Raw genomic sequence first — 19,825 nt, forward strand, 5'->3', positions numbered from 1 at the left:
ATTACAGCATATTGGATGACTGTCATTCATATTCCATTCACCCAGTCCAATGTAACAGTGATAGTTTTAGGATACTGCATGAGGTTGCTAAAACCTAGCCTATGAATAAAAGTTTACAACGTAGGTGCAAGCAGGTCAAGAGAAACATTTCAGGAGAACACATGGGTAAACAGTGACACATTCAATACCACCTTGCACACTCTTGCCTGCATCTAGCTGATCTAGGGTGTACTCATTAGTCCAACAGTTGCAAACAAGTTTCTAATGGACAAATTCAGGTAGGTTTATTCAGGTAGGTTTATCCCCATTTTGTTCCATTGATTTTTTCTACAGAATTGGCAGAATGAATTACACCCCTTATCACGTGTAAACCCAGCTCACTATCATAGCAGCCACGTTGTATTCCTTCTCGCATCTATGGCCTCTCCTCATCTCACCTTTTCCCTTCGCTTGTGGACTTCAATGCACAACACATCAGCTGTATGTGACCAGGCAAAAATAACTTTCCAAGCCAAACCATATCTTAACCGCTATACACAGCCTATACCGTTGTCAACATATTAGCTAAAGTAACGTCATATGTTACAATCATGCAGTAACGTTAGTGCACAGTCAGTAAGCAGTTTAGTTAGCACTTACATCCGCAGGCCCTGGTGGCAATACATTTGTAAAACCAAAAGCTTACCCTGACTTGGAAGAGTTTCAGTGTTGTGTTGGATCGTCATAGCTAGCTGGCTAACATAGCATCCATTTGTTTGAGCAGGGTGTTTGAGTAGGCTAAACTAGCTAGCTGCATTTGCTAGCTAAGTAAGTGAAAATGAAACTACTTTTTTTAAACAAAATCTCTCTCTCTCTCTTGCGGCTCCTTCATTTTAGAGGAAATGTATTTGTTAAAAACTGTTCAACTATTGTCTTTCTCTTTTCGAGTCAACTACTCACCACATTTGATGCACTGCAGTGCTAGCTAGCTGTAGCTTATGCTTCTAGTACTAAATTAATTATTTATCCTTTGATTGGGTGGACAACATGCCAGTTCATGCTGCAAGAGCTCTGATAGGTTGGAGGACGTCCTCTGGAAGTTGCCATAATTACTATGTAAGTCTATGGAAGGGGGTCGAACCATGAGTCTCCTAGGTTTTGTATTGGAGTCAATGTACTCAGAGGAGGACGGAAGCTAGCTGTCCTCTGGCTACACCATGGCGCTATCCTACCCTGGTGCTGTTGAGGCTACTGTAGACCTTCATTGCAAAACAGTGTTTTAATCAATTATTTGGTGACGTGAATATTCTTAGTATAGATTTATCTCAAAATTATAACTTTAAATATTTTACAATTTCATTTTTAGGAAATTCACTGAGGATGGTCCTCCTCTTCCTCATCTAAGGAACCTCCACTGATAAGCTGTGGTATTATTTTACAGCAATGAATACCCGAATCACATATCAAAGTTACAACTGATATTGTTCCTGTGGATATAAAAAAAAAAAATGTTTAATAAAGCAGACATCCCCCATAGCAATTGGCCATTTAATTATTCAAATTTGAAGAACTCTTGTCATTTGAGCGTAAGGTGTTACATACAAACAAATATAATTGACATGGACATAAATAAACAACTGTCTCATATTTATCCACTCATTTGAAAATGTTGGGTGCATATAGAAAAGTAAGCACTATTTTTCTTTGACAACTGTTTTGCGACAGTTTACCTCCTCACCAAAGGTCGACTTAGAATCCCTTCTTCACCAGCCACTCCTTCAGCGCTGTATCAAAGTGACCTTTGACTCGAATTGTCATGGTCACTTCATTGACCTGGGTTGGCAGGTGTTTGCCAGTAAGCTGTTGCAGGTACTCCTTAACATCCTTCTCAAAAGCCTGACAGGAGACACAAAAGTAGCAGCATTAATCAGGGGGAAACAACTGCGCAGTGACAGGAAAACATAACATTCAACCCAAAGTTGTTGCTAGATAAATACAAGAGCTCTTATACTTATACTCTGGTTTCCAGCCAGTCATACTTACTGATATGCAATACTGCAAATGTTTCAACAATGCTTTGACAGAAGAACCCTAGAAATTCTGTCTCACTCACCCAGATGTTCCCTTCAACCTTGTCGTGTGACTGCCATGGGTGAGGTAAGTGTAGACAGGAACATTGTGCATTCGGGAGCGACAGATCATGTATGGTAAAGCAAGAGGCACCCCTATAAAATGTTGGGTTAAAGGGGATGAGAAAAATAGGAAAAATATTTAATTGAGGTTAATCAACCATAAAGTAAATAGCACCTAATACCCAAAGTGTGTTTGCTGAGACTATGGTCTCATTTGAGAAAAAGTCTGTCCTCTTTCCTCTCTCCTACATGACGTGGAGACATGGTCGAGGAGAGTGTTCTTTTGTTTATAGGCTAATGGGGGAGTGTCCGGCCCTCCTCTATATCCACTTTCATCAAGGATAGCCGTATGTGTATCCTAGCAAGTTCTGTGTAGGCTACCAGAGTTCTTTGCGGAAGAGTTTTGAAATCTGCCACACCCCATTTGAATCAGATATTTCATTCTCAAAGGAGAAAAGCATGCAAACATTTAAAAACGATCTATAAAATGTCTAGCACAACAACTAAATGTGTTTTTAGCACATTACACCTTTCTTTTGGGATTCCACCCCTGTAAACTTAATTTGCCTGATGACGTGCAGTGGAGAAGGACGATTTCATTTCAAACAAGCACATCTCGATGACTTTTTTTTCAAAAGGAGGCTAGAGAGGACAGAGAGAGGACACAGGAGTTCAGCAAATCCAATTGAGAAAAGGCCTATGAGTGATGTGTGTATGAGACTATAAACAACTAAGTGTTGGCAGATAAATCATGTACAGAATATTAGAAGCGTAAAACAACTCGAACAACAAATGTAAATGTAGTAAGGTATTTGAAGCAGAAGTTGAATCAGTGTGATAAACGAAGCCATTGCTCTCCATTTGCCTTAAAACAAAGGATAACGTAAGGTGTCAAGCTTCATCTGATGGAGGAGTCCAGCCAAATGGGGAAGGACCATCATGTTTAGGGGGAAAGGGCACTCGTGAAGGTGATATCAGTTGTTCCACAAATTTGTATTCTTCTGTAGATGCTAATATCCCACTCTTGGCTTCTCCAGCTGGGATACACAATGTCTGTTTTTGAAGGGAAAGTGACAGGGAGAAATGTATTCTCGCGTGCTTCAGATAACTCATTAATGAAAAAATGAATTGACAAATGCATTGAAAAGGGAAAATAAGCAGTGTCTGTCATTCAATCCATCCCAATTCCATACATTTATGCAGGGCAGGCCCTAGGGCCCTCTCTTTCTTCAATTTTCTGCCAAAATTGTTGCAACCCCTATTACTAGCCTATTCAACTTCTCTTTTGAATTGTCTGAGATCCCCAAATATTGGAAAGCTGCCGCGGTCATCCCCCTCTTCAAAGGGGGCGACACCTTAGACCCAAACTGTTATAGACCTACGTATTTCCATTCTGCCCTGCCTTTTCAGCAAACTGGATGTAGTCTATCACAGTGCCATCCGTTTTATCACCAAAGCCCCATATACTACCCACCACTGTGACCTCTATGCTCTCGTTGGCTGGCCCTCACTACATATCTATCGCCAAACCCACTGGCTCCAGGTCATCTATAAGTCTTTGCTAGGCAAAGCCCCGCCTTATCTCAGCTCACTGGTCACCATAGCAGCACCCACTCGTAGCATGCGCTCCAGCAGGTATATTTCACTGATCATCCCCAAAGCCAACTCCTCCTTTGGCCGCATTTCCTTCCAGTTCTCTGCTGCCAATAACTGGAACGAATTGCAAAAATCACTGAAGCTGGAGTCCTATATCTCCCTCTCTAACTTTAAGCATCAGCTGTCAGAGCAGCCTACCGATCACTGTACCTGTACACAGCCAATCGGTAAATAGCACACTCGACTACCTCATCCCCATATTATTACCTACCCTCTTGCTCTTTTGCATCCCAGTATCTCTACTTGCACATCATCATCTGCACATATATCACTTCAGTATTAATGCTAAATTGTAATTATTTTTGCCTCTATGGCCTATTTATTGCCCACCTCCCTACTCTTCTACATTCGCACACACTGTACATAGATCTTTCTATTTTTCTTTTCTTTTGTGTTATTGACTGTATGTTTATTTGTAACTCTGTGTTGTTGTTTTTGTCGCACTGCTATGCTTTATCTTGGCCAGGTCGCAGTTGTAAATGAAAACTTGTTCTCAACTGGCCTACCTGGTTAAATAAAGGTGAAATAAATAAATAGGGGATATTTGGTCCCCCCTCTTGAATGCGGAGAGAAAAAGTTGAATAGTTAATTTTCTGCAATTCTGTACATTTTGCAATGGGGTGCAGATTATTTTTTGCCGTTTTAAAGCTTATTTCCTGAAATTCTACACATTTTGTCATGTTAATATGTTTATCTGACTAACAAGATCAAATGGGGGTCAAACAGGGAAATGGTTCAAATTGTTTTTCCACCAATCATTTTTCCCATTGGGTATTTTAGAAACACTTAAAATAAGGGTTGTGCTTTGTGTAGGCCCAGCCTGGCGTGACGTTTTGATAACCATGTCAATCTCTCTCAGACAAGGTGACTATCAATATATTCTGCTCTATTTACTCTCAGATTCGAAAATGCTCATTTGCATCAAAGTAGACCGAGAGATAGAAGCTGTTTTTCAATCTCAAGGCCATCAGACCGTTAAACAGCCTTCACTAACATTGAGTGGCTGCTGCCAACATACAGAATCATATATCTAGCCACTTTAATAATTGGATGCAATAAATGTATCACTTGTCACTTTAAACAATGCCACTTTATATAATGTTTACACACCCTAAATTACTCATCTTATATGTACAGGATATGTGAACGGAAAGGCTCTGGAGCAACGAACCGCCCTTGATGTCTCTGCCTGGCCGGTTTCCCTCTCTCCACCGGGATTCTCTGCCTCTAACCCTATTACAGGGGCTGAGTCACTGGCTTACTGGTGCTCTTCCATGCCGTCCCTAGGAGGGGTGCGTCACTTGAGTGGGTTGAGTCGCTGACGTGGTCTTCCTGTCTGGGTTGGCGCCCCCCTTGGGTTGTGCCGTGGCGCAGATCTTTGTGGGCTATACTCGGCCTTGTCTCAGGATGGTAAGTTGGTGGATGAAGATATCCCTCTAGTGGTGTGGGGGCTGTGCTTTGGCAAAGTGTCTGGGGTTATATCCTGCCTGTTTGGCCCTGTCCGGGGGTATCATCGGATGGGGCCACAGTGTCTCCTGACCCCTCCTGTCTCAGCCTCCAGTATTTATGCTGCAGTAGTTTATGTGTCGGGGGGCTAGGGTCAGTCTGTTATATCTGGAGTATTTCTCCTGTCTTATCCAGTGTCCTGTGTGAATGTAAGTATGCTCTCTCTAATTCTCTCTTTCTCTCTTTCTTTCTCTCTCTCTCTCTCTCTCTCTCCCTCGGAGGACCTGAGCCCTAGGACCATAACTCAGGACTACCTGGCATGATGACTCCTTGCTGTCCCCAGTCCACCTGGCCGTACTGCTGCTCCAGTTTCAACTGTTCTGTCTGCGGCTATGGAACCCTGACCTGTTCACCGGACGTGCTGTTTTCAACTCTCTAGAGACAGCAGGAGCGGTAGAGATACTCTCAATGATCGGCAATGAAAAGCCAACTGACATTTACTCCTGAGGTGCTGACCTGTTGCACCCTCAACAACTATTGTGATTATTATTATTTGACCATGCTGGTCATTTATGAACATTTGAACATCTTGGCCATGTTCTGCTATAATCTCCACCCAGCAAAGCTAGAAGAGGACTGGCCAACCCTCATAGCCTGGTTCCTCTCTAGGTTTCTTCATAGGTTTTGGCCTTTCTAGGGAGTTTTTCCTAGCCACCGTGCTTCTACACCTGCATTGCTTTCTGTTTGGGGGTTTAGGCGGGGTTTCTGTTCAGCACTTTGAGATATCAGCTGATGTAAGAAGGGCTATATAAATACATTTGATTTGAAATAAATTTGATTTGATATAGTGTACTCTAATCCATCTACTTCATCTTTCCTGTTCCGCACGGCCATCGCTCATCCATATATTTATATATACATATTCTTATTCATTCCTTTACACTTGTGTGCATAAGGTCATTGTTGTGAAATTGTTTGATTACTTGTTAGAAATTACTGCACTGTCAACTAGAACCACAAGAATTTCGCTACACTCACCACAAAGAAGGATGACTAAGAGTTACCTCTGCTGGATAAGTTCATTAGAGTGACCAGCCTCAGATTGCACCCCAAATAAATGCTTCACAGAATTCAAGTAACAGACACATCTCAACATCAACTGTGCAGAGAAGACTGTGTGAATCAGACCTTGATGGTCAATTTTCTGCAAAGAAACCATTACTTAAGGACACCAATAAGAAGAGACTTGCTTGGGTCTAGAAACCTGAGCAATGGACATTAGACCGGTGGAAATCTGTCCTTTGGTCTGATGATTACAAATTAGAGATTTTTGGTTCCAACCGCCTAGTCTTTGTGAGAAGCAGAGTAGATGAACGGTTGATCTCTGCATGTGTGATTCCCACCATGAAGCATGAAGTAGGAGGTGTGATGTTGACACTGTCTGTGATTTATTTAGGCACACTTAACCAGCATGGCTACCACACCATTCTGCAGCGATATGCCATCCCATCTGGTTAGTGCTTAGTGGGACTGTTATTTGCTTTTCAACAGGACAATAACCCGGCCTCCACAATCACCCGACCTCAACCCATTTGAGATGGTTTGGGATGAGTTGGACTGCAGAGAGAAGGAAACTCCTTCAAGAATGTTGGAAAAGTACTCCAGGTGAAGCTGGTTGAGAGAATGCCAAGAGTGTGCAAAGCTGTCATCAAGGCAAAGGGTGGCTACTTTGAAGAATATAAAATATACTTTATTTGTTTAACACTTTTTTTGGTTACTACATGAGTCCATATGTGTTATTTCAGAGTTTTGATGTCTTCACTATTGTTCTACAATGTAGAAAATAGTCTAAATATAGAAAAACCCTTGAATGAGTAGGTGTGTCCAAACTTTTGACTGGTACTGTATATGGGTATCAAATAGCCAACTCACTCGTAACCGTATCGTAGTATTGGTATTCTTGCCGTGTGGTCGCATAGCTCGAAACTTTACCTAAATTATCTGCATAACATTGTGGTCCCGTTTATGAAGGAGCGCGACATACTTTTTCTCGACCACCACACGTGGGCGGGATCAGAGAATACTACGTCACAGGTATGCGCAATGAAATGCTTCCTGTTTTCCATCTCCAGGCCAAACACCATTGGCGAAGCAAACGATTATTACATAGCGAGATTTTGGTGAGCTATGAAATAAGTTTCAATTCTGTTTTGTAATTCATAACAGAGGGACTCAAAAGTTTCATGACATTTTAAACATTGTCTCTTAAAAAAAGTTGTATTTTTTGATGTCGACAGGAAATATAAATTGTTCTACCGCTCTGGCTAGTCTAGCTATAACGTCAGTTGCTAATGGTTTACCACAAACTACTCATCTTTGCACTAGTTGTTGGACATTTGATTCACCGTTTATTCTGGCATAAGCCTGAAGAAACAAACTAATACATAACTTGGTTAGTTAAATCAATTAAACCCTGTTGGTGACCATGTTTGAATCGGGTGTTTTAGTGCTAGGCTGGAACAAAATCCTGCACAACCCTTTGGGTCTTTCAGGATTGTAGAACACACTGACCTATCATCCATCTTATTTTGAACAGGTTGACCATGCAGCTGTTTGTGCGTGCTCAGACTCTCCACACCTTTCAGGTGTCTGGGTTAGATACTGTCGCTGACATCAAGGTAAAGTATAGCACTACTGAGCTTTCGTCTACCAACTTTTTTGGTTTAAAAGTTCATCGATGACCATGAAAATTTAACCACATTCAGCTCTTTGTTCTTGTCCCTTCTCCACAAGGCTCATATTGAGGCGTTGGAGGGACTCTCCTGTGATGACCAGGTGGTTTTTCTGTGCGGGGAACCCCTGCAGGATGATGCTGTGATTGGCCAATCGGCACTGGAGTTCAGCACTCTTGAGGTTACCCCCCGACTGTTGGGAGGTAAGTGATCAATAATCAACATTCTTGAGCGTTATTGTAAATATGTGAAATTATTACGGTCTTTGTTTCTGTACCATTATTTGGTGGGGCTTGCTTGGATTCATTTCCATTTCCTATCCCAGGCAAAGTCCATGGCTCCTTGGCCCGAGCGGGGAAAGTCAGGGGACAGACTCCCAAGGTGGGCGTTGTGTGTTTAATAGAAATTAAATTCATGTGGCATATTCAACATGACTTGCTCTTCTGGCAAGTTTGCTTAGTCTCTAGTGTGCACGTCAAGAGACCACACCTCTAACTATGTTTATTACCATTCTCACAGGTGGATAAGCAAGAGAAGAAGAAAAAGAAGACTGGTAGGGCTAAAAGGAGGATCCAGTATAATCGGCGCTTTGTGAATGTGGTACCAACATTTGGCAAGAAGAAGGGACCCAATGCCAACTCATAAAACTATTTTCCCAAAGCCTTGTTTCTGCTGTCTCATCACAGTTCAACATTGACATGACCATGCATGCAGTGTGAGCAATGGACTGGGAGCAATATCTGTCATTTATAATTACATTTGTCACTGGGATGAAATACAATAAAACTCAGTGAGGAAAGAGTGGTACTCTGACCCAATTTGATGGTTCCTTTACAATGGGTGAATTGAACAGTTGTATGATTGGCTGTCTTTCTCATGGTTCAGAAGTAGATGAAATGGACTCAAGATTCCAATTCTGATATTTTTCTCAACTGGTCTTTTGACAAATCTGATATTTTTCAGAGCTTATCTGATGGGAAAGAAATACAATTTTATAGTGAGAATGATCAGAATTGGACTACCAGTCTATATACAGTCATGGTGGCATGAACACAGGGCAGTTCAAGTTGTATTAGTTGTATGTACAGGATACGCATGGTATATCATCCAATGAAATTCTTACTTGCACAAGGTAGTTCCAAGTGCACATGTTCTCAATTTATTTAATGTAAGTCACACTGACAGATGATGAGAATAGTCTTTGGCATGTTCTCATTCGTTATGCTAAGATCACTATCTGTCAAAGTGATCTTGGATATGACCATGGCTTATACTTCAGCAGCTTCAAATAATTCCATCTGTTAGAGCATCTTCAAGCCTTCCTGTGTGATTTCCCCACAGGGTCAGCGATGACCACGACTCCCCAAGCAGCCAAACCTGAAACAGAAATATTGAGTTGACTGCACCTCAGAGGCCCTGCAAGAATACTTTGAATAGCTTCAACTCATCATAGCTCTTGCCTTTGCTTTCACCTTCTTAGTAATGTTGGATAAATTCCTGCTGCTTAATACAATGCAGGAGATAGTGTCATGAAAAAGTATGTGAACCCTTTGGATTTCTGCATAAATTGGTCATCAAATTTGATCTGATCTTCTTTGGAAAAAGTATGAACCCCTAGGCTAATGACTTCTCCAAAAGCTAATTGGAGTCATGAGTCTGCTAACCTGGAGTCCAATCATTGAGATGAGATGTTGGTTAGAGCTGCCTTGCCCTATAAAAAAAACATTAACAAAATTTGAGATAGCTATTCACAAGAAACATTGCCTAATGTGAGCCATGCCTTGAACAAAATAGATCAAGAATTGTTGACTTGCATATAGCTGGAAAGGGTTACAAAAGTATCTCTAAAAGCCTTGATTTTCATCAGTCCATGGTAAGACAAATTGTCTATAAATGGAGAAAGTTCAGCACTGTTGCTACTCTCCCTAGGAGTGGCCGTACTGCAAAGATGACTGCAAGAGCAAAGTGCAGAATGCTCGATGAGGTTAAGAAGAATCCTAGATTGTCAGCTAAAGACTTACAGAAATCTCTGGAACATGCCTACATCTCTGGCAAGTCTACGATATGTAAAACACTAAACAAGAATGGTGTTCATGGGAGTACACCAAGGAAGAAGCCACTGCTGTCTAAAAAAAACACTGCTGCATGTCTGAAGTTTGCAAACGTGCCCCTGGATATTCCACAGCGCTACTGGCAAAATATGTGGACAGTTGAGTTGTTTGGAAGGAACACACAACACTATGTGTGGAGAATAAAAGGCACAGCATTCCAACATCAACCTCATCCCAACTGTAAAGTATGGTGGAGGGAGCATCATGGTTTGGAGCTGCTTTGCTGCCTCAGCCTGGACAGTTTGCTATTGTCGACGGAAAAATGAATTCAAGTTTATCAAGACATTTTGCAGGATAATGTTATATTTCCAACAATTGAAGCTCAACAGAAGTTGGGTGATGCAACAGGACAATGACCCAGAACGGAAGTAAATCAACAATAGAATGGCTTCAATGGAAGAAAATACACCTTCTGGAGTGGCCCAGTCAGAGTCCTGACCTCAACCTGATTTGAGATGCTGTGGCATGACTTCAAGTTCGCAGTTCACACCAGACATCCAAAGAATATTGCTGAACTGAAACAGTTTTGTTAAGAGGAATGGTCCAAAATTCCTCCTGACTGTTGTGCAGGTCTGATCCGCAACTACAGAAAACGTTTGGTTGAGGTTATTGCTGCCGAAGGAGGGTCAAACAGTTATTAAATCCAAGGCTTCACATACTTTTCCCACCCTGCACTGTGAAAGTTTACGCAGTGTGTTCTATAAAGACATGCAAACGTATCATTGTGTATGTGTTAGTTTAAGCAGACTGTCTATTGTTGTGACCTAGGTGATAAGATGCCATTTTATGACTAATTTATGCAGAAATCTGAGTATTTCCAAAGGGTTCACATACTTTTTCTTGCCACTGTACATTTAGACATGCTGCCAATAAATCACAATACTCACTTGCTGCAAACGCGACTTGTGCGACAGTTCCCATTGAGGTTGTCCCACCTTGGCGCATTACTTTTCGGGCGGATAGGAAGACATATCCAGCTCCTAACAGCAGACCTCCACCTGAAAGAATCCGACAACTCCAGCAGCTCCCAAACATTTGACCCGCTGCAGGTGATACTGAGCCCGGTGGTACGGGAAATGGCTCTGGTGTTGACATTGTCAAAAAAAAATGGATTTATGCTAACTAGCTCGTTAGCTGTGCTTGGCTTGACGTGATAACTACCAAGCAGCTAACTTGACAAATTACTATAATCGCTTATTTTTAAAACGTACATCAGACAGTTAAAAATGTAATCCCCCGATCCCAGTTACGACCACTCAGGTATGACGATTACGACTGCATGTGTTGTGCATGTACCTGACCGCAACCTTCGACATCAGTTGAAATTAACGTCATTTTCTCAAGCCGGAAATGGGTGCAACCGGTAAAAGGGTCCCCAACACTGGTCCGCTGACAAGTGACAACAGAATTATATTCATGATCATGTAAACCACATCATTTAAAAACGTTACTCTATCCATGAAATCAAATTGGTTTTACAAAATGTAACAGAAAATATCCAATATAAAAAACTGGGCAGGATTGTTTACATTTTATTAGCCATACATTGTTGTGACCATCACAAGCACATTCAGCTAGCAAAAATGATTAATGAATTATGTACAACACTATTATTGTAATAAATATGCTTTGTTTCAATGTAACAGAGCATGTGTTCAAGTCGTGAAGTTTGGGAACCATTGCCTCTTATTTTCAGCACTTTCTCATTCAGTGAAACAACGTACTTAATACCCCTTACACTCATTCATACTCAACACAAATGCAAACACCAATATAATCTTGTCTCTTAAGAGGAAGTGGTGAAGCTCAGGTTTACTGGTGTGTCATCTGTAATAGTATGGTCTCTTCCCCACGTCTTTCAAATCAATGTGAAGACAATGGTCTGGTTCCCCTGCTCAGACGTTGCATGTCAGATCTGGATAGGTTTTTTAAATATTTTTTTACGTATCAGCTAACCACGTTGTATCAATCTGGTGCCTGACGGCACAGTCGATGACATGGCACGTAACCATTGGATGATGCATGTGATGTCTGAGTTGGAGAACATGACCAGCATGTGAGCATGACTATTTCTGGGATCTCATAGGGCCCAATCCTCTTGCAATGTTGTCATCGGTCTCTGCAGCTTCCTTCAGCACCTGCATCATGAGGGCGTTCCTCTTCCTTGTCTCCTCCATTCTCAGTGGGTTAGCTTCGGGTAGATTCTGATGGTCAGATTGGAAAAAGAGAGCTGGTCAAATCAAATGTATTTATAAAAGCCCTTCTTACATCAGCTGATATCTCAAAGTGCTGTACAGAAACCCGCCTAAAACCCCAAACAGCAAGCAATGCAGGTGTAGAAGCACAGTGGCTAGGAAAAACTGCCTAGAAAGGCCAGAACCTAGGAAGAAACCTAGAGAGGAACCAGGCTATGAGGGGTGGCCAGTCCTCTTCTGGCTGTGCCAGGTGGAGATTAACAGAACATGGCCAAGATGTTCAAATGTTCATAGATGACCAGCAGGGTCAAATCATTATAATCACAGTGGTTGTCGAGGGTGCAACAGGTCAGCACCCCAGGAGTAAATGTCAGTTGGCTTTTCATAGCCGAGGTGAATGTAAAGCTGATACTGCATACAGATAATGCAACAGAAGCTGACACCAAAACAAAGCAAGGTATAATGTTATTGAAGACTGTCTGCTGTGCTGTTTCTTATTCCTTTCGACGTTTGATTCAGACCAGGAAACCATCAGGAGGCCTTTTTCAGTGGGAGGCAATTGCAGATGGTTGCAGATAGAAATTAAATATAGAGAACGGACATGATTGCATGTTCCAATCCACATGACTATTCCCCAGGTCGTTGCTGTAAATTGCTGTAGGTCATTGCTGTAAATGAGAACGTGTTCTCAGTCAACTTACCTGGTAAAATAACAGATAAATAAAAAATATATTCAAAAATGACATTTCTATCAGCACTTTCTCTTCTGTCTCTGGTGAGTATTAGTGACAGACTATGCCATTCTATGGCTCATCAAGTAACCCAGTGGTTCCCAAACTTTTCACTTAGGTCCCTCTTCTGTCATTTTGCAAGTTTAAAGCTTATTTCCTGAAATTCTACACATTTTCCATGTCTTATGTGTGTTCCTGTGATATCCGAGTGACTCAAACATTACAACAAAATCAACGGGCTTAAAAAACTAGCAAAATAAACAGCTGACGTGGGGTAGTTGATCTGGACATTTCTGACAAGTTATAAATAGCTCTCCAAGGTCTGCAATGACTGACATAAGAGAAAAACTGTTGATGCACTTTCGAAATTGCACCTTGTGCATTCTTACACTGACCCCTCGCACCCCCCAGTTTGGGAACCACTGAATTAAGCAATAAGCACCACTAGGAGAACCTTCTCTCGGACAAGCGCGCAAAGAGAGAACCACAGCGTCATGTACCTATCTATGTCTGATAGGTGAAGCTACTGGCAAGCCATTTACCATTTACAAAAATAAAATGTAATGCACAAATCATACACATCTGACTAACAAATGACAAGCAGTCCTTTGCTCGGTTTAAAAAGTCAGTGCTGTGTAAATCAAGTGCATTGTTAGCGGCCTACCTTGAGCATTTCCCTCTTCCTTTCCTCTCCTGGTGTAATCACTGACCACATTCCATATCCAATGCCTACCACACCGACAAACCCAGTAGAGACCAGGACAGTGCGTAGACCACTCATTATGTTAAGCTTGTATGTATCCTCCTTCTAAGACGTATTGAGAGTATATTCTTAATTAGCAATACACTGTTCTGTTTTTGTTGTGACTGTTAGCTAGTAAGTTCATTAGGAGGTGCTCAATGTCCGCTGACAGACATATGCAGTGCATTATGGGATAGCCTACCCTTCTTTATACAACCTTTTTTCGGTGAGTTATGAGATGTCATGTCAAACCACGTTTTTCTTTTTTAATCCAAGAAGTGGACCATATTCCTCTTTGTGTTGACCAATATTTTAATGTAAATGTAAGATGATGCATTATTAACACAATTTTTTAATGCGTAGGGACCACTGACGATAAGCTTAATTGTGCAATTTCCACTCAAAACCACCAGGTGTCAGTCAAGTAGCGTCTTTTTTTGGTCAAATACAGTACTGTTCGGTACACTTTCTCTTCAGAAAATCACCTGTGTTGCCGTGTGCACATTGGCAGAAAGTGTGTGTGTGTGTGTGTGTGTGTGTGTGTGTGTGTGTGTGTGTGTGTGTGTGTGTGTGTGTGTGTGTGTGTGTGTGTGTGTGTGTGTGTGTGTGTGTGTGTGTGTGTGTGTATATGTATATATATGTGTGAGTCATAGTGTGTGGGGGTGTATTGAGTGCTGATAAGTGCTGATAATATGCATTCATCAGTGTCAGGTAGGGTGGAAGGAGAAAGATTGTTAAGGTTCAGTGCCAGCTAATGTAACTTGCTAAAAATACATAATAGAACTCGCAGTTCTGCTGTGATATTATGTGCTAAAATGTACTCCTAACTCTTCAAGAGTTGGTGACATTGTGAGCAAAACTAGAGACCCCCGTGACATTTTTTGTACTGTTTAAAGGTCCATCACTTATAATAACATGTGTATACCATTTTATACATATTTTAACAATATAAGATAACTAATGTCTGACCAATCTGCTTTTTTAAATGTTACTAGAAGTACATGTTGCTGTAAGTGAGGCAGTGTGCTTTATTTCTTTCTAAGACACATATTTTATTCCTCACAGTTTTTAGACTCAGTACTTAGTACTTTGTCTTTCTTTTCCAAAATATCTCTTAGCCCTAGGCGTACTGTAACACTCTGACCCTTTAGAATTATGTGTAACATTTTTCACAAAATACATAACAGCACATTACATTTTCCCCTCACTCTTTCCCCCCCCTCCCTTCTTCCATGATAGCTGAGTCAATAATGACACTTTTATCCACCCCACACACCTACCCCACCCCCCCCACCCCTACCCCATTCTCCATCACACCCACCCCTACCCTATGCCATCCTCCATCCCACCCACCCACCCACCCCTACCCCATCCCATCCCATCCCATCCTCCATCCCACCCCCACACCTACCCCATCCTCCATCCCATCCCCCCACACCTACCCCATCCCCTCCTCCATCCCACCCCCCACACCTACCCCACCCCATCCCCTCCTCCATCCCACCCCCCACACCTACCCCATCCCATCCTCCATCCCACCCCCCACACCTACCCCATCCTCCATCCCACACCCACAACCACCTCTTCCCATCCTCCACCTCACCGCCAACCCTACCTCATCCCAACCACACATACCCCATCCCATCTCATCCTCCACCCCCTCATCCCTGCCTCATCCCATCCTTCATCCCATCCCACACCTACCTCATCCCATCCTCCACCCCACCCACACAATTACCTCATCCTATCCTCCACCTCACCGCCACCCCTACCTGATCCCATCCTCCATACCCCACACCCCTACACCATCCCATCCTCCACCCATCCCATCCTCCATACCCCTTTCCATCCTACATCCCCCCCACACCCCTACCCCATCCCCTCCTCCATCCCACCCCCACACCTACCCCATCTGATCTTCCATTCCTTTCCTCTCTAATTGCAACAGTAACGCTTGCAGATGCCAGTTCCCGTTGCCATGACACCCGTGTTTCCCGAAGGTGCTATGTGCACAAGAGTCAACATCCATGTGTACATTCTTTGTCTGATTGTGGTTTAAATCCTGTCCCACTCTGTTTGTCCTAGTACATTTTTGTCTGAGAGTATTCTAGTATTCTTGAATATTAATGCTTGTGTGTTTGTGCATAGCTCAGAAACAGAATTGGTAGCATTCTTCACACCAACACGTAGCCCCATTCCCCAGCTGTTCCAGTGTTATATTTCACAGCATGACACAGCATCAAACAGATGAAACTGAGCGAGAGGACATGCCTATTGTTGTTTTCAACTACTGTATGTTTGCTATAATCTGAAACACATACAACATGTTCATTGATGGATCTGGGCTCTCTTCAGTATGCATTTTTGGGTACAAATGGGAAGCAGTGGTGTGTATTTGTGCATTTGTGCATGTGTGCGTGCGTGCGTGCGTGCGTGCGTGCGTGTGTGTGTGTGTGTGTGTGTGTGTGTGTGTTAGAGAGAGATAAGGTGGGAAGGAATACAGTATGTGTTAATGTACCTCTCTTGGCATATTAGTGAGCATGTGCCTTTTACTGAGAGATTTAGTAGAAAACAAGCCACAGTGAAAAAGTCTTGCTTCTTCAGTTGCATGTTGCAGATTTGGCTGCAGATTGGGGAAATCTATTTGTGAGTTAGTATAGCATTTACTGCTGCCCAAAAAAGTGATGATATGCAGATGTTATGCATAGGCTGAGTTTCTTATTCAGGGAACCATGCTTGTCTCCAGACATATTGACTCACTGGGAACAAAGTACATGACACACATACACACATCTTCAGCTTACTGAGTCTGGTATCAACCAGTTTAGTTCATTCATCTCTGACATGCTTTGCTCATAGATTACATGTAACCTGCATATTTAAACTAGGCGGTCGCATCATGACAGATCCTCAACTGACACAGACCAAATGGACAGTATTTAATGCCCTCATTTGTCTTTACAGTCCATGCCCAGTTGTTTAATAACCCCATCCAGACTCCCATGTCTCTCTTACCCAGATATTTCCACAGCGCCCTGTCTTTTCTAACCCCCAGAAATTTGTCAACCTTTTCTCTATCCACTTCCCCATCTCTCCTTCCCTTCCAGTTAAAGTATTTTCTTATTTCTGGCCAGGTGTAACTATCAGAATTCTTCTATAGTATGTCATTCATACAGTGGGGCAAAAAAGTATTTAGTCAGCCACCAATTGTGCAAGTTCTCCCACTTAAAAAGATGAGAGAGGCCTGTAATTTTCATCATAGGTACACTTAATCTATGACAGACAAAATGGGAAGAAAAAAAATCCAGAAAATCACATTGTAGGATTTTTAATTAATTTATTTGCAAATTATGGTGGAAAATAAGTATTTGGTCAATAACAAAAGTTTATCTCAATACTTTGTTATATACCCTTTGTTGTCAATGACAGAGGTCAAACGTTTTCTGTCTTCACAAGGTTTTCACACACTGTTGCTGGTATTTTGGCCAATTCCTCCATGCAGATCTCCTCTAGAGCAGTGATGTTTTGGGGCTGTTGCTGGGCAACATGGACTTTCAACTCCCTCCAAAGATTTTCTATGGGGTTGAGATCTGGAGGCTGGCTAGGCCACTCCAGAACCTTGAAATGCTTCTTACGGAGCCACTCCTTCGTTGCCCGGGTGGTGTGTTTGGGATCATTGTCATGCTGAAAGACCCAGCCATGTTTCATATTCAATGCCCTTGCTGATGGAAGGAGGTTTTCACTCAAAATCTCACGATACACGGCCCCATTCATTCTTTCCTTTATACGGACCAGTCGTCCTGGTCCCTTTGCAGAAAAACAGCCCCAAAGCATGATGTTTCCACCCCCATGCTTCACAGTAGGAATGGTGTTCTTTGGATGCAACTCAGCATTCTTTGTCCTCCAAACACGACGAGTTGAGTTTTTACCAAAAAGTTATATTTTGGTTTCATCTGACCATATGACATTCTCCCAATCTTCTTCTGGATCATCCAAATGTTCTCTAGCAAACTTCAGATGGGCCTGGACATGTACTAGCTTAAGCAGGTGGACACGTCTGGCACTGCAGGATTTGAGTCCCTGGCGGCGCAGTGTGTTACTGATGGTAGGCTTTGTTACTTTGGTCCCAGCTCTCTGCAGGTCATTCACTAGGTCCCCCCGTGTGGTTCTGGGATTTTTGCCCCATTTTTTGCCCCATTTTGACCCCACGGGGTGAGATCTTGCGTGGAGCCCCAGATCGAGGGAGATTATCAGTGGTCTTGTATGTCTTCCATTTCCTAATACTTGCTCCCACAGTTGATTTCTTCAAACCAAGCTGCTTATCTATTGCAGATTCAGTCTTCCCAGCCTGGTGCAGGTCTACAATTTTGTTTCTGGTGTCCTTTGACAGCTCTTTGGTCTTGGCCATAGTGGAGTTTGGAGTGTGACTGTTTGAGGTTGTGGACAGGTGTCTTTTATACTGATAACAAGTTCAAACAGGTGCCATTAATACAGGTACCGAGTGGAGGACAGAGGAGCCTCTTAAAGAATAAATTACAGGTCTGTGAGAGCCAGAAATCTTGCTTGTTTGTAGGTGACCAAATACTTATTTTCCACCATAATTTGCAAATAAATTCATTAAAAAATCCTACAATGTGATTTTCTGGATTTTCTTTTCTCATTTTGTCTGTCATAGTTGAAGTATACCTATGATGAAAATTACAGGCCTCTCTCATCTTTTTAAGTGGGAGAACTTGCACAATTGGTGGCTGACTAAATACTTTTTTGCCCCACTGTATCTCCCCCCAATTTTGCATCCCCCTTCTCTCTGACTATTCCTGTGGAATTAATTCCAAATATAGGTGATGGGTTCACTTCTAGAAACCCAATAATTTAGCTAAGTGTTAATCAGCCATTTTACCAACTGTACTTCAATGGGCATGACATACCACCAATTACTTTGACTATTCCCTGTTTGTGAGGTCACACAATGTCTGAGTCATAATATTGCCTGATGTCTTGCTTTGCTTACACTTTATAATATGGGGAGTAGAGTATATGCACCATGTAGAAATCCTAGTGTAGTTTCAATTGTGTGAGTGTGTGTGTGCGTGTGTGTGTGTGTGTGTGTGTGTGTGTGTGTGTGTGAGAGAGAGAGAGAGAGAGAGAGAGAGAGAGAGAGAGAGAGAGAGAGAGAGAGAGAGAGAGAGAGAGAGAGAGAAAGAGAGTGAGTGAGAGAGAGAGTGTGTGTGAGCAAGTGAAAATGTGTGTGTGTGTGTGTGTGTGTGTGTGTGTGTGTGTGTGTGTGTGTGTGTGTGTGTGTGTGTGTGTGTGAGAGAGAGAGAAAGAGAGAGAGTGAAAGAGAAAGAGAAAGAGAGTGAGTGTGTGTGTGCATATGCCAAGCGCGTACTTTATGTTTCAAACTTATCAATTGTAACCAGTTTCCATGGCAACTACTCTCTGGAGGCAGAGAGGAGGGAGAGAATGCAGGGACGGAGTTGAGAAAATGATTATTTCGGAGGGTAGGGGGGGGCCTAGAATGAATGAAATATGAAATATATGGTATGGACTGTCAATTATCTGAGAGAGTGTAAGGAGAGAGGGCATTTATGTGCATGCTTACATAAACGTGTGGTGTGTATATAATATGACTTGTGTGCGTGTGTGTCTGTGCGTATGTGTGTTTGTGTTTGTGTGTGTGTTTGTGGGTGTGTGTGTTTTTATGTGTGTTTGTCTTTGTGTGTGTGCGTGCGTGTGGTTTTGTGTGTGTGTGTGTGTTTGTGGGTGTATGTGAGTAATGTAGAGAGATGGTTTGCTGTGCATCTGAGTTGAATAAGATAAGTGATAACAATGTATTTGCTGTATCATGCATCTACCTATACTTCAGTGCTGCCATGCATGTAAAGTCTATTTTGGATTTGATTCTGAGATTTGAGTGAGAGCAAGAGAGTGAGGCAGAGACAGGGTGAGTCAATAGGAATCTAACACAATTATGTTGCCATGGTGACACCGTATAATGAGATGCAGTCTATGTCCGGTTGCCTGTCTCTACCTCTCCAACTCTCCCTCACCCACTCTCCCCTCCAACCCCCATAATTAACACACTCACTTCCTCCATCATA

At 42.3% G+C, this 19,825-nt stretch overlaps 3 protein-coding genes across 3 annotated transcripts; 1 reads left to right on the forward strand and 2 right to left on the reverse strand.

Annotated features, from left to right (window-relative positions):
• Positions 1-1,571: 1,571 nt before the first annotated feature.
• LOC118385106 (39S ribosomal protein L49, mitochondrial-like) lies at positions 1,572-7,250 on the reverse strand. The gene is given in 4 exon segments (XM_035771964.2): positions 1,572-1,875; positions 2,093-2,115; positions 2,118-2,204; positions 7,146-7,250. Coding segments are annotated over 3 exon segments (234 nt in total). The 5' UTR covers positions 2,182-2,204; positions 7,146-7,250; the 3' UTR covers positions 1,572-1,728.
• LOC118385103 (FAU ubiquitin-like and ribosomal protein S30) lies at positions 7,234-8,758 on the forward strand. The gene is made up of 5 exons (XM_035771962.2): positions 7,234-7,393; positions 7,810-7,891; positions 8,007-8,148; positions 8,271-8,326; positions 8,465-8,758. Exons 1-5 carry the CDS (start codon positions 7,239-7,241, stop codon positions 8,588-8,590), a joined length of 561 nt encoding a protein of 186 aa, XP_035627855.2. The 5' UTR covers positions 7,234-7,238; the 3' UTR covers positions 8,591-8,758.
• A 2,814-nt stretch (positions 8,759-11,572) lies between these two features.
• On the reverse strand, positions 11,573-13,909 carry LOC118385104 (ubiquinol-cytochrome-c reductase complex assembly factor 3). The gene is made up of 2 exons (XM_035771963.2): positions 13,647-13,909; positions 11,573-12,260 (listed from the first exon to the last, which is right to left on the reverse strand). The coding sequence occupies exons 1-2, from the start codon at positions 13,761-13,763 to the stop codon at positions 12,123-12,125; spliced, it is 255 nt and encodes an 84-aa protein (XP_035627856.1). The 5' UTR covers positions 13,764-13,909; the 3' UTR covers positions 11,573-12,122.
• Between the last annotated feature and the right edge of the window lie 5,916 nt (positions 13,910-19,825).

The sequence above is a fragment of the Oncorhynchus keta genome, chromosome 6 (assembly GCF_023373465.1).
Source record: "Oncorhynchus keta strain PuntledgeMale-10-30-2019 chromosome 6, Oket_V2, whole genome shotgun sequence".
Taxonomy (NCBI): Eukaryota; Metazoa; Chordata; class Actinopteri; order Salmoniformes; family Salmonidae; genus Oncorhynchus; species Oncorhynchus keta.